At 52.4% G+C, this 15,392-nt stretch overlaps 1 protein-coding gene across 1 annotated transcript in view; it reads right to left on the bottom strand.

Annotated features, from left to right (window-relative positions):
* The window catches only part of LOC127587349 (E3 SUMO-protein ligase PIAS3-like), a 23,318-nt gene extending 7,926 nt beyond the window's left edge, over window positions 1–15,392 (bottom strand). The window contains exons 1-10 of the mRNA XM_052045613.1: window positions 15,259–15,392; window positions 10,605–11,064; window positions 9,824–9,908; window positions 8,336–8,386; window positions 7,334–7,424; window positions 4,770–4,904; window positions 4,551–4,656; window positions 2,848–2,921; window positions 1,061–1,221; window positions 251–384 (exon numbers count right to left, since the gene is read on the bottom strand). Coding sequence (XP_051901573.1) covers window positions 251–384; window positions 1,061–1,221; window positions 2,848–2,921; window positions 4,551–4,656; window positions 4,770–4,904; window positions 7,334–7,424; window positions 8,336–8,386; window positions 9,824–9,908; window positions 10,605–11,064; window positions 15,259–15,282 — 1,321 coding nt within the window. The 5' untranslated portion in view covers window positions 15,283–15,392. The remainder of the gene's footprint in view (window positions 1–250; window positions 385–1,060; window positions 1,222–2,847; window positions 2,922–4,550; window positions 4,657–4,769; window positions 4,905–7,333; window positions 7,425–8,335; window positions 8,387–9,823; window positions 9,909–10,604; window positions 11,065–15,258) is intronic.

Below are 15,392 nucleotides of genomic sequence, written 5' to 3'. Positions count from 1 at the left end.
ACAATCAGGAATGTGGCTACACTTGAAGCTGGAGCCGGGGTCCAGAATGCTTGTATGTTCCAGCACGTTATTACATCAGTGGACCGCTGTATCTCACTGCTGCCTTAGTGGTATCCGTATTTTTTGTTCTCCCCAGGAATTTCTTGCCCCTATCCCTTACAAATAACAGGTACAGTGTGTCTCATTATTAGAGGAATCTGCTTTCCCCCATAACCCCAACTGCTGCCTGATTTCCTTTGCGAAACCTTACCCTCAGTGCTGCTATATGATGTCCACAGGGGCTCCTGCTTCACTCTCTTTGGCTGCATTGGGCTCCAGGAGCCGTCCTCCTTGAACAGGATCTCATCACAATGTGTGCACAAGTTGAGGATTTCCATGAAGAGCCTAGAGAGAGGGGGAGAGAGAGGATGCTGAAACAGTGGGATGATAGGGAAGGAAGGTGGGGAGGTGCGGGAAGGAGAGAGCACAGGATGCACACCAAGCACAGCCTCCTTGTAACAGTCTTGCTCTTTCACAGAAACAGACAGGCAAGCAGAGATGGGCATGCAGGCAGGTACAGCAGTTCGAATGTGCAGGAACGCAAGAAGCTGCAGAGAGTAGTGGACTCAGCCCAATACATCACAGGCACATCCCTCCCCACCATCGGTGGTATCTACGGGAGGCGCTGCCTCAAGGAGGCAACATCCAAAGATGCCCACCTTCTGGGCCATGCCGTCTTCTCGCAGCTCCCATTGGGCAGGAGGTACAGAAGACTGAAGTCCCACACCACCAGGTTCAGGAACAGGTACTTCCCTGCAACCATTTGGTTCTTGAACCAACCAGCACAACCCTAATCACTACACTTTAGCAACATTATGACCACTATGCACTAAAATGGACTTTTTTTTCTTCTAATTGTGTTCTTTCTTGTAAAAATTGTGTATAAGTTATGTTTAATTTATGTTTTTCTTGTAAATGCTGCTTATCTAATGTTATGCGCCTGTGATGCTGCTGTTTTCCACTGCCCCTGTGCACACACGGGCTTGTGCAGATGACAATAAACTCGACTTTGACCGTGTACCCATCAATGATCAGGCTCTCATAAGGTGCTTTCTTGTCACAGACGGGGCAAACCCAGGTGGCCTTTTTCTCATTCATCTGCAGGTAGAGCGCAGCGTCGAAACACTGCAGGTGTGTGCAGGTCAGCGCACGGCACGGCACGTGAAGCCTCGTCTTTCCCAACTGCAGGAACAAACAAGAAGTCCAAGTGTTATCAAAGTGGAAATACTGCGTCCTCTCACTGGGCAAGCAGAAAAAGCAAGAGGCAGCAGCGTGCAAAGTGGCACTGGCTCCAAGTCCCCTACTCAGTCTGTTCCCGGTACGTGTCAGTACTCTGGAGCCCAACAACTCAGCACGAGGAGTGGGATTTCAGACTGGGCAAACTGAAGCCAAACCAAGTTCAACAGCAAGGCCCTACAAAGCTCTCTGAGGAGTGACGTGCCCAACCAACACTTTCACATGCAGAACTGCTTCCACTTGAGGTGGAATATTCCAGCACTATTGACTAAGATCAGCCTTACAAAACATGTGGTTTCAGTCACTAAAGATCCCCGGCAAGAAAATACTTGGGCCAGCGCGAGTGAAGGGAAATCAGTGGGATGTCCCACCCCCTAGATCACAACCTAGCAAGGTTATCAACTGCCCCCAAGACCCCTACCACCCACCTACACTAGGGGCAATTAACCTACCAACCAGCGTGTCTCTGGAATGTGGGAGGAAAACAGAGCACCCCGTGGAAGGCAGCACTGGGGGGGGGGGGGGGGGGGGGGGGGTTGGTCACTGGAGCTGTGAGCCTACACCACTGTTATCCCACCAATCAAGGCTACAAACAGCTATTTACATAGCACCTTTATCCCCAGAACTATCAAAAATTCAAGTTACACAAGAAGATATTAGGGCAGATGATTAAAAGTATATAGTTTCTACAGATTATTTTAAACTAGGGACAGAAAGATCACTGACAACTTGTCCCACTCTGCGTCTGGTTCCTCCGTAGACAAACTCTAGAACTTGGTCAGAAGGGGAGTAAAAGGCAGAGGATCAGCCAGATCAGGTGGAAAACCAGAATAAAATGTGGGAGTATCTACAGGAGGTACTGCCCCAAGAAGGCAACATCCATCATCAGAGATCCCCACCACCTGGGCCGCGCCATCTTCTCGCAGCTCCCATCAGGCAGGAGGTACAGAAGCCTGAAGTCCCCACACCACCAGGTTCAGGAACAGCTACTTCCCTTCAACCATTTGGTTCTTGAACCGACTGGCACAACCCTAATCACTACCTCAGTATAGCAACATTATGACCACTTTGCACTACAATGGACTTTTTTTATGTTCTAATTGGGTATAATCTTTCTTATATAATTTATGTTTTTCTTGTGAATGTCGTGTCTCTAATGCCTGTGATGTTGCTGCTAGTAAGGTTTTCATTGCACCCGTGCATATGTGTACTGCGCATTTGACAACAAACTTGACTTTTGGTTTACCACAGACTCGTTATTATTGCCGCCATTCAGAGGCACACTTCGTCCAGTTCCCTTAAATGCCTCAACAAATCCACTTCTACCCAACCTCTCTTTCCTGGTGTAGACATCCCAGGCCCACTTACGTCTCCCGCCAGTGTTCAGGCCCCATTCCTGCGCTACTGGAGGCGGCAGGGCACACATGCAGCTCTCTGCAACTTCCCAACTACAGGCCAAATAATTTCAATGGGTAGCCTTCGAGAGAGAGAGAGGAGAACTTGCAAAGCCAAACCCTATCTGGACAGCAAGCGGTTGCTCTCGAGTGAACGAGCTGTTGCAAGATTACGTACAGGGCAGATAAGTGACACGCGTAAACTCGTGGTGGCGATCTCGCTGTCGGGATCTGCAGTCAGCTTCTCTTTGACTGGAATAGAGGCAGAAGAAGAAAAAAAAAATCAGTCCCGGTATGGACCACACAAGTAACCCAGCAAGAAACGCTAACAGCTGGCTACTGCCTTTAGGGTGAGGGGAATGGGTGTCAGGGCTGTGTTATCTCACTGTCCTCATGCAACCACGGCAGTACATGCTGACAGTGGGCTATTCGAAAAGGGATTGGGGCCATTTTGCCTCCTCACTAACCCGAGGGCACTCTGGCTAACCCATGGTGCTGCTACCGACATCCCTCACCTCCAACCTGAGAATCCCTCACCAACAACGTATCTCAACTCCAACCTGAGAATCCCTTAGTTTGAGAAATCAAAATTCAAACTGCTGGAGAAACTCAGTGGGTCAAGCAACATCGTGGAGTCAAGGGGGCAGTTGACGCTTCAGATCGAGGACCTGCTTCAGGGCTTCTTCCAGATTCCAGCAGTGTCTCCAGTTTGTGAAGTTCCACGAGGAACAGAACAGGCTGGAGATCTCCACTGGCGTGTCCCACAGGAGCTGGAGTTGGAGAGGGAGTCCAGCAGTGGCAAAAACACTACAGAAGATGAAAAGGCTTGTTTAAAAATGAAATCGCATTTTAGAGCAGGTACATTGGTGGCAGTGGTCTTGCTGTAAGGTGGACAACTTCAGGAGGCTGATAAGACCCAACCAGATTGTTGAGAGTCTGGAGTCGTATACACTCCCAGGCCAGGTAAACTGATTTCCTTCCCTGAAGGAAGTTAGTGAACCAAATGAGGTTTTATTGGTTCCTGCAGAAAGCTGTTTTCTTTATTCCAGGTTTAACTGAACTTAAATTCCTCAGCTGCCTTGATGGGAGTGCATCACTACTAGTCCAGTAACCTCACAGCCACAGCACAACTTACCATGCAACCCGAATCTAAAGGCTGGGTGTCGGGTGTACATTCTGAATGATTTGTTTGCTGTTACCAAATGCGTCCCCTGTTGCTTATATATTGACATAGGAAGCCATTCAGGGTCATACAGTCGTACAGCAGGGAAAAAGGCCTTTTCACCCAACCAGTCCATGCTGACCAAGGTGCCCATCTAAGCTATTCCCACTTTCCCATATCCCTCTGAACATTTCCTAACCACGTAGCTGTCCAAGTACCTTTTAAATTTTGTTAACGTACCCACCCGCCTCAACCACTTCCAGCTCGTTCCACATACGGACCACCCTCTGGATGAAAAAGTTGCCCCTCAGGTTCCTATTAAATCTCTCCCCTCGCACCTTAAACCTGTGCCCTCTAGTTCCTGATTCCCCAACCCTGGGAAAAAGAGTGTATTCACCCTATCTAAACCCCTCATGATTTTATACACGTGACAGTTCTCAGGGGAGTAATCCTATCAGTCCCATTCCACCCCCCCCCGCACCTCCCATCAACTTATTCCCCTTCACGTCCATTAAGGCCCCCCTGATTGTTTTGCACTAACCTACAGTTGGCAATGAACCTATCAACGCATGTTTGGGACATGGGAGGAAACCAGAGCACCCGGGGGAAACCCGGGCACTCACAGGGAGCACGTGCAAACTCCACACGGAGAGTCAACTGGAGGTCAGGATCGAACCCAGGTTGCTGGAGTTGCGAGGCACCCATGCACATCCACTTACTCAGGGCCCGCGAGTGGTCCGGGTTCCGGATCCCCTTGGCTCTCAGCCTTTGCAGGAGTGTGGCCGACGTCAGCTGCTTGACCAGATACACCGACACAGAGTAATTCTGCTCAGCGAAACAAACGGGAGAGAAGGATATCAAAGAGGAGCCACCAAGTCTTCCCTGAACCCAAGGCCGACACAGGGCAAGGACAGCCGCCCATTCAAGCCGCTACTCACCCTGCCATACTCAGAGGACCAGTTCATCATGATCACATTGGGGACAGTCGCCGTGAGCTTAACCAGTGAGGTAATGTTGATTGGCCGACTGGGTCGCTTTGGCTCCACCCCATTTTTAGTTGGAGGGAGGTAGCCCTGATGGGGGAAGAGAGATTGAAGAGTAATTAAAAAGATTAAAAAGCACCACACACAGTCCAAGGAGCTGGTTCCCCCTTTTAAGGGCCAGCCATTACCCTAATGAAAACATATTGGACCCCACTCTCACTCACGCAGCAAGTTCAAAGAACTAGCTCGGGAAACAGACAAAAATTTTTTCCAGAGAATCAAAGGACTGCAGATGCTGGAATCTAGATGAAAAACACAATGATGCTGGAGGAACTCAGCAGGACAGGCAGCATCTGTGGAGAAAAGCAGGTGGTCAATGTTTTGGGTCAGGACCCTTCTTCAGGACTGAAGATAGGAAAAGGAGGGAAAAGCAGAGCAGTGATAGGTGGACAAAAGAGGGGAGGTGGGGTGGGCACAGGGTGGTGATAGGTAGATGCAGGTAAGAGATAGTGATAGGCAGGTGCAGGGAGAGGAGGGGAGAGCCACCGGGGGATAGGAAAGAAAAGTAGAAAGAGAGGCGAGGAAAGGGAAGAAGAGAAGCATGGTGGTGGGGGGGGGGGGGGGGGGGGGGGGATGTGGGGAAAGGGGGTGGGGATTACTTAAAGTGGGGGAATTCAATGTTCATGCCGTTGGGCTGCAAGTGCAAATTAGGCCAGAAATTTTCTCCAGGCTGCTGCTCACAGTAAATCACGTTATGCTGGTTCTAGTACAGAGGATATCAAAGTTGAGCAATCCATGACATATATGCAACCAAGTGAAATCCATGAGCCTAATTTTAGTTCCTCCCACAAGACACTTGGAAGCAGATTCCCTCTTGTGAATTGACGATACACCATGGAGTCTTTTAATTCTGATGAGCATTGTCATTTGAACTGAATTCCCCAAATGATTCTAAACAGGCTAAATTGAATACGCTGAAAGAAATTAAGACTTAAACTCAGGCATAATGACAGGAAAATGCTGCATTTATTTAAAAGACAAAAGAGCTGATCATTGACTTCAAGCCCCTGTTTACATCAACAGTGCTGAGGTCGAGAGGGTTGAAAATTTTAATTTCCTAGGAGTGAACATCACCAACAGCCTGTCCTGTCCAAACATGTAGACGCCACAGGCAAGAAAGCTCACCAGTGCCTCTACTTCCTCAGGAGGCTAAAAAAGTTTAGCATGTCCCCTTTGATCCTCACCAATTTTTATCGATGCACCATAGAAAGCATCCTATCCGGATGCATCATGGCTTGGAATGGCAATTGCTCTGCCCATCACCACAAGAAACTGCAGAGTAGTGGGCACAGCTCAGTACATCATGGAAACCAGCCTCCTCTCTATAACTGTCTACACTTCTCGCTGAGTCAGTAAAGCAGCCAGCATAATCAAAGACCTTACCCACCCCATACATTCCCTCTTCTCCCCCTCCCATTGGGCAGAAGGTACAAAAGTGTGAAAGCACGTACCACCAGGCTCAAGGACAGCTTCTGTCCCACTGTTATCACTATTGAACAGTGCCCTAGTACGATAAGGTGGACTCTTGCCCTCACAATCCACCTTGCCATCGTCTTGCACCTTATCGTCTGCCTGAACTTCCTCTGTAACTGTAACACTTTCTTCTGCATTCTCTTATTGTTTCCCCTTATACTACCTCAATGCACAGTTGTAATGAAGTGATCTGTATGGATGGTATGCAAACCAAATTTTATCGCTGTACTCGGTACATGTGCTGATAATAAACCAATTTAGTTTACCAAGACAATTTATTGTTCCAAGATGGTTGAATAATTCAGCACAAGGAACTATGTACAAGTCCAATTTAAATCGATAAGTGTTCTCAATGCAGTAACCTTGAACTGATAATTAGGAGAGGGAGCATCAGGGTCCAAGCTTGCACTTTAAATAGATTCATAGAACAGTACAGCACAATACAGGCCCTTCGGCCCACAATGTTGTGCCGACCTTTAAACCTCGCCTAAGACTATCTAACCCCTTCCTCCCACTTATCCCTCTATTTTAAATTTCTCCATATGCTTATCTAGCAATCTCTTGAACTTGACCAATGTACCTGCCTCCACCACCACCCCAGGCAGCACATTCCATGCCCCAACCACTCTCCGGGTAAAAAATCTTCCTCTGATATCTCCCTTGAACTTCCCACCCATTACTTTAAAGCCATGCCCTCTTTGTATTGAGCATTGGTGCCCTGGGAAAGAGGTGCTGGCTGTCTATTCTATCTATTCCTCTTAATATTTTGTACACCTCTATCATGTCTCCTCTCATCCTCCTTGTCTCCAAAGAGTAAAGCCCTAGCTCCCTTAGTCTCTCCTCATAATGCATAATCTCTAAACCAGGCAGCATCCTGGTAAATCTCCTCTGCACCCTTTCCAATGCTTCCACATCCTTCCTGTAATGAGGCGACCAGAACTGGATACAGTAAGTGTGGTCTAAGAACCACTTTCTGGAACACTTACCGGTAAAGGACAGAGCTTCCCATTGACTTTCACAAATAAGTTGGGAGGGAAATAATCTTCCTGAGGGCAGCTGGTCTCACACAAGCAAAACCTTTGGAGAAAGATATTCAATGGATAAGTAATGCAGCAACATACGACAACATGCTGGCAATGCCAGCTGGTCCTCAACCCATCACCTAACCTTGAACAAAGCACACTCAACGCATTACCCACCCTCGACGCAAGACACTCTAACACACAAATGGTAAAGTTGCTGCTCGACCCGCTGAGTTCCTCCAGCAGATTGTTTGTTGCTCCAGATTCCAGCACCTTCAGTCAGGGCACTGAGTATAGTTGGGAGGCTTTGGTGCGGTCGTGCAAAACAATGGTGAGGCCGCACTTGGAGTAGTGTGTTCAGTTTAGTCATCCCGCTATAGGAAAGATGTTATTAAACCGGAAAGAGTGCAGAAAAAGATGTTGCCAGGACTCAAGGACTGAGTTACAGGGAGAGGTTGGACAGACTAGGACTTTTTTCCTTGGAGCGTAGGAGACTGAGGGGTGATCTTATTGAGGTGTGTAAAATCATGAAGGGCAGAGATTGTGCATTTACCCTTAGTCTTTTTCCCAGGGTTTGGGAATCAAGAACAAGAGGGCATAGGTTTAAAGTGAGAGGGGAAAGATTTAATAGGAAATTGAGGGGCAACTTTTTCTTTCTTACACAGAGGGTGGTAGGTATGTGGAATGAGCTGCCAGAGGAAGTCATAGAGGCAGATACAATAACAAATTTTAAAAGACAGTTGGACAGGTACATGGATAGGAAATGTTTAGAAGGTTACGGGCCAAATGCTGGCAAAGGGGACTAGCTTGGATAGGCATCTTGGTCAGCATGGACTAGTTGGGCTGAAGGGCCTGTTTCCGTGCTGTGTAACTCTGTGACTCTCTAACAAAGCCACCACTCTGCTGTGAATGGTAATGCTGTGCTCACAGCAAGGCAGCAACCCCTGGGAGCAGTCGTTCTCTTACCTTAGCTGTACCTGTACTGTGTGATCACCTTTAGCCCCAAGTAACAAGTCTCTGAAAGGAAAGTGACAGGATGTTAAAATCAATCTCTTCACTAAACAAGCAGATGCAGTTAACTTAAATTGTACCAAAGTCCACAAGTGCAGCAGGTATATTCATGGTATGACCAGGTTTCACTCCAACTATACATGGAGTTAATTGACATAGTCGGAGTCAACAGTAGGGGATAAATATCCTTACTGCCAGCTGTCTGCATTAATTATTCAATCGCAATAGCCTCACATCAATATCCAAATTCAGCATTCAGGTTTGTACCTGCAATGTATGGTGCTGGAGTACGGACTACAGATGTAGGTAGGATTTGCTATCCAGTAGATTGTGACGCCATGGCCATCCCCGACCCACCTCACGCTGTGCCCCTCCCACAGTGCCAAGCTTCTGCCCCTCCCTTCCCGTGAGCTCCCACTGCATCCCTCACTCACTGTCGAGAGCCACAAGCCGATTCCATTTGTAGACGTGCTGCGGCTAAAGCCTTTAGCCCACCACCGTACCACTTCACTCACCCACTCCCCGTACTGCAAGCGCCTCACCAAAACATGCCACCCCTCCAATGCCCACTATCCACACAGTGTTCCCCACCCACCCACCCCCACCTAACAAATCTACTACCCTCCAGCTCGTCCAACATTCTTCCCACCCTCCTACCTAAATACAGGACACCCAGCCACACCTTCAACCCCATTTCTTCAACACCAACCATCAAGCTGAACAGTGCCCATCTCCCAGTCCACCTTATCCTGGCTGCACATCCCCCTACCATAAAGTGCACCAGTCGAGAAGCTGGAAAGAGTGCAGAGGAAATTTATGAGGACGTTGCTGGGACTCGAGGGACTGAGTCATGGGGAGAGGTTGAGCAGGTTGGGACTTTCTTCATTGGAGTGTAGGAGAATGAGTGATCTTATAGAGTTGTATAAAATTACGAGGGGCATAGATGGGGTCAATGTGCACAATCTTTTTCCAAGGATTGGGGAATCAAGACCTAGAGGGCATAGGTTTAGGTGAGAGGGGAGACATTTAATAGGAACCACAGCAGCAACCTTTTTCATCCAGAGGGTGGTCCGTTTATGGAATGAGCTGCCGGGGAAGTGGTCGAGGCAGCTACATTCACAACATTTGAAAGGTACTTGGACAGATACATGGAGAGGAAAGGTTTAGAGAGATATGGGCCAAACACTGGCAAATGGGACTAGCTCAGATGGGAATCTTGTTCGGCATGGACCTGTTGGGCTGAAGGGCCTATTTCCGTGCTATATGATTCTATGACCCACTGTATTTGTACAACCCCCATCTCCCAGTCTGGGAATGGTTAATTGTTCCCCAACTGTGACCAGGTTATTTTCTGGTAAATCGCCAGGCTTCTGCACGAGTAAGGTCTGGCAAAAGTTACACTTGATGTTAAGATCCAGAATGATTCAGAGATGCAAGTCTCACCTGGATGAGCAGATCTGCTGAACCTGCTGCGGAGTTAACGCAAAAGTAACGACAGCTTCCTCAAACCGCTGCCCAGTATTCGAGGCTGTAAGGAAAGCAGAGATTAAGTGATCACAAACCCCAGAGAAGCTTTTGACATTTGAGTTTTGTTTTCACAGGGACTCTGCCCTCCAATTCCTCACCCTAACAGGGAAAACCAAAACATTTGGTCATCTCTGGTCACGTCACCCTTTTGGGTCAGTATGTATCCATATCAGAGGATGTAGGCCAAAAGTGGGCAAATGAGACTAATTTAGATGAGCAACTGGGTTGGGATGGATGTTGGGCCGAAGGGCCCATTTCCATGCTGTATTACTCTATGACTCCATTAGAGCACGGCTGTTAGACTGCAGGGCAATCCTCAGCATGCAAAACACATCCAATCCCACTCGCACCACAACACTCAATCCGCAGCTGTTCCACTCCGACCCTGTGGTACTATGAACCCTTGCTCACACTACGACACTGAGACCCTTCCTTCTGCCCACACTGAGGCAAGGGGTCTTCCCCCAATCTGCAGCACCAAGAGCCCCTCCTACCCCACCCACAGTGGCAATAAGACACCCCTCACCCTGTTGCACTGGGACTCCCTCTCTACACCCCCTGCCCGTGCTGTTAGAGTGGGCAGCTACCCTGGCCCCCACCTGATGGGCAGATAGGACGAAGACCAGTCTGTGAAGCTGGAGGGAAGTTTTCTAAGGCGGGCGAGGTCAAGGGCTCGGAAGAGGCGATTCACCCTTACCCAACGTGGTCGGTTTGGTCAGCTCGTCGTAGATATCGTAGAAAGGCAGCCTCCTCATTTTGACGTCAGGGTGCACCGGCGGCGACAGGTGCTGCAGGTCTATCTCGCGTTTGGGAGTGAGCATGCCCAGGGGAGAGAGCAGTGGCGACAGCAAGGCCGAGGCAGCAGAGGCACTGTAATGAAGCTGAGGGGGATTGCTCAGACCCAGCGCTGCACTGGACGACGGCAGACCCACACTGGTCTGGACGGACAGCAGGGGCAGCTCCATGGCGGAGTGGCTCTTGCGGGGGAAACGTCTTCTGTACAGCTCTTTGATTTTCATCTGCACTGCTGGACTGCAGCCTGTCTTCAGCATATGCAGCACTTTGGTCAGCAGCTCGTGCTTCCGGCCACTCTTGTTCCGGCCAGAGAAGCCCAGGAGCACTTGCAGTTCTGACACTCTAAAACTCATCACCATGTGCTGCAAGGAGGAAGGTTATACTTTACAGCGCCCTTGCAAATCCTCATCCGCGGTCGCACGCTGAGACCCCCAAGCTCAGGCATGGCTGATGCACATTAGGAACATTATGGTGTGGTACGAACAATACTTGCCACACTGGCCATCTCCAACAAGAGGCAATGAAACAAAATACCGTCAAAGTCCACAATCATCAATAATTTGGGTTGGATGGTCACCAATGACCAGAAGCTCAACCCGAGCAGCCCTCCCTCCCTCTGCTCCACATTCCTCAGCCCTTTCCTCACCAGCTCTCAACTCGCAAGTTTCCAATCATAAGCAATAAACCACTTATTGCTCCAGTCCCTCCTAACCCCTTACCACACACCCCCTCCAACGACTCTCTACATTCCCACCACACCCTCTCACAACACACTGATGGGTCCCCTCCCCCAACAAGCCCTCACACCCCTTCCCCTCCAACAACATCCCCTCCATCGTGCCCCTCTTCCCGACACCCCTCCCCTCCTGCCCCACTCTCCCCCCTCACACACACCCCTCTCCCCCCCCGACCCTGGTTCCTCCCCCTCATGCTGCTCTCCCCGACACCCTCCTCTCGTGCCCCATATCCCCCACCCACGCCCCTCCCCCTTACCCCTACCCTGGCACCTCCTCCCCTTGTGCCCCGCTCCCTGACACCGCCTCCCCTCGTGTCCCATCCCCCCCACACCTCCTCTCCTCGCACACCTCTCCCCCCACACTCCGTCCCCTCATGCACCCTTTCCTATGATACCCCCTTCTTCAAGCACCACTCCCCTCACACTTGTACCCACTCCCAGACCCCCTTCCCTTGCACACCTTTTCCCCCCGAACCCCTTACCACCACATCTTACTCCAACATACCCCGCTCCCTCACCCCATCACACTCCCCTGCACCGTCCCCCTCCTCCGCCCTCCATCACCCTGTCCCATCATCACACCACTCATCCCTTCACACTGTCTCCCTCCCTACCCTCTACCATCAGCTGTTCCCTCATCACCACACCCCCTCCAGTCCCTCACCCCACCACTCATCCCTTCCCACCACGTCTCCCTCCCTACCCTCGACACTCAGCCCCGTTCCCTCATCACCACACCCCCTCCAGTCCCTCACCCCACTCATCCCTTCACACCATCTCCCTCCCTACTCTCTACCCTCAGCTCCCAGTTCCCTCATCACCACACCCCCTCCACCCTCACCCCATTCATCTCTTCACACCGTCTCCCTCCCTACCCTCTACCCTCAGCCCCCAGTTCCCTCACCACACCCCCTCCACTCCCTCACCCCACCACTCATCCCTTCAAACCCTCTCTCCCTCCCCTCAGCCCCCAGTTCCCTCATCACCACACCCCCTCCACTCATCCCTTCACACTATCTCCCTCACTACCCTCCGAGTTCCCTCATCACCACACCCTCTCCACTCCCTCACCCCACCTCCCTCCCCTCTACCCTCAGCCCTGTTCCATCACCACACCCCCTCCAGTCCCTCACCCCATCCCTTCACACCGTCTTCCTCCCTACCCTCTACCCTCAGCCTCCAGTTCCCTCATCACCACATTCCCTCCACTCCCTACCCCACCACTCATCCCTTCACACCGTCTCCCTCCCTACCCTTTACCCTCAGCCCTGTTCCCTAATCACCACACCCCCCTCCACTCATCCCTTCACACCGTCTTCCTCCCTACCCTCTACCCTCAGCCTCCAGTTCCCTCATCACCACACTCCCTCCACTCCATCACCCCACTCATCCCTTCACACCCTCCCTACCCTCAGTCCACAGTTCCCTCATCACCACACCCCCTCCACTCCCTCACCTCACCCCACCACTCATCCCTTCACACCCTCTACCCTCAGTTCCCTCATCACCACACCCCCTCCACTCCCTCACCTCACCACTCATCCCCTCACACCGTCTACCCTCAGCCCAGTTCCCTCATCACCACACCCCCTCCACTCCCTCACACCCCAGCACTCATCCCTTCACACCCTCTACCCTCAGCCCACAGTTCCCTCATCACCACACCCCCTCCACTCCCTCACCCCACCACTTATCCCTTCACACCCTCCCTACCCTCAGCCCACAGTTCCCTCATCACCACACCCCCTCCACTCCCTCACCTCACCACTCATCCCTTCACACCCTCTACCCTCAGCCCACAGTTCCCTCATCACCACACCCCCTCCACTCCCTCACCTCACCACTCATCCCTTCACACCCTCCCTACCCTCAGCCCACAGTTCCCTCATCACCACACCCCCTCCACTCCCTCACCTCACCACATCCCTTCACACCCTCTACCCTCAGCCCACAGTTCCCTCATCACCACACCCCCTCCACTCCCTCACCTCACCACTCATCCCTTCACACCCTCTACCCTCAGCCCAGTTCCCTCATCACCACACCCCCTCCACTCCCTCACCCCACCACTTATCCCTTCACACCCTCCCTACCCTCAGCCCAGTTCCCTCATCACCACACCCCCTCCACTCCCTCACCTCACCACATCCCTTCACACCCTCTACCCTCAGCCCACAGTTCCCTCATCACCACACCCCCTCCACTCCCTCACCTCACCACTCATCCCTTCACACCCTCTACCCTCAGCCCACAGTTCCCTCATCACCACACCCCCTCCACTCCCTCACCCCACCACTTATCCCTTCACACCCTCCCTACCCTCAGCCCACAGTTCCCTCATCACCACACCCCCTCCACTCCCTCACCTCACCACTCATCCCTTCACACCCTCTACCCTCAGCCCACAGTTCCCTCATCACCACACCCCCTCCACTCCCTCACCTCACCACTCATCCCTTCTCACCCTCCCTACCCTCAGCCCACAGTTCCCTCATCACCACACCCCCTCCACTCCCTCACCTCACCACTCATCCCTTCACACCCTCTACCCTCAGCCCACAGTTCCCTCATCACCACACCCCCTCCACTCCCTCACCTCACCACTCATCCCTTCACACCCTCTACCCTCAGCCCACAGTTCCCTCATCACCACACCCCCTCCACTCCCTCACCCCACCACTTATCCCTTCACACCCTCCCTACCCTCAGCCCACAGTTCCCTCATCACCACACCCCCTCCACTCCCTCACCTCACCACTCATCCCTTCACACCCTCTACCCTCAGCCCACAGTTCCCTCATCACCACACCCCCTCCACTCCCTCACCTCACCACTCATCCCTTCACACCCTCTACCCTCAGCCCACAGTTCCCTCATCACCACACCCCCTCCACTCCCTCACCTCACCACTCATCCCTTCACACCCTCTACCCTCAGCCCACAGTTCCCTCATCACCACACCCCCTCCACTCCCTCACCCCACCACTTATCCCTTCACACCCTCCCTACCCTCAGCCCACAGTTCCCTCATCACCACACCCCCTCCACTCCCTCACCTCACCACTCATCCCTTCACACCCTCTACCCTCAGCCCACAGTTCCCTCATCACCACACCCCCTCCACTCCCTCACCTCACCACTCATCCCTTCACACCCTCCCTACCCTCAGCCCACAGTTCCCTCATCACCACACCCCCTCCACTCCCTCACCTCACCACTCATCCCTTCACACCCTCTACCCTCAGCCCACAGTTCCCTCATCACCACACCCCCTCCACTCCCTCACCTCACCACTCATCCCTTCACACCCTCTACCCTCAGCCCACAGTTCCCTCATCACCACACCCCCTCCACTCCCTCACCTCACCACTCATCCCTTCACACCCTCCCTACCCTCAGCCCACAGTTCCCTCATCACCACACCCCCTCCACTCCCTCACCTCACCACTCATCCCTTCACACCCTCCCTACCCTCAGCCTACAGTTCCCTCATCACCACACCCCCTCCAGTCCCTCCTTCACCCGCAGCCCGTCCCATACTGCCCGTCCAGGACGGGAATCGCTCTCCTACCCTCCCCTTTCCTCACACACACCCCGTGTCCGGGCTCCCTGTCCTCACGCACACAACTCCTCCTCCGACCCGGTCCCTCCCTCAGCCCGCCGCCATGGGCCTATCGCCTTCCCCGGACGGGGGAAAGGACGGCGATCAGCCTTCCACCCGAGCCCGCTGCCCACAAGCTCTGGGCCCCGCAGGCCCCTCGCACAGACAAGAGTCCCGCCCTTCTCCTCCCTCCCAGCCGCACCAACGCCAGTCGCCAACCTTCAGTTCTGCGCCATCCGCCATCTCCGGACATCTCCCCCGACCTCCCCGCCCCGCCCGGACGGACGCCCGGCCGTCGACGTCATCGCGCAGCCGACGCCGAGGTCGGAGAGTGGGCGGGGCCAAACTGCCCG

The sequence above is a fragment of the Pristis pectinata genome, chromosome 40 (assembly GCF_009764475.1).
Source record: "Pristis pectinata isolate sPriPec2 chromosome 40, sPriPec2.1.pri, whole genome shotgun sequence".
Classification (NCBI taxonomy): domain Eukaryota; kingdom Metazoa; phylum Chordata; class Chondrichthyes; order Rhinopristiformes; family Pristidae; genus Pristis; species Pristis pectinata.
Note: the sequence above shows the minus strand (reverse complement) of the source record. Positions and strands in the feature narration are given on the sequence as shown.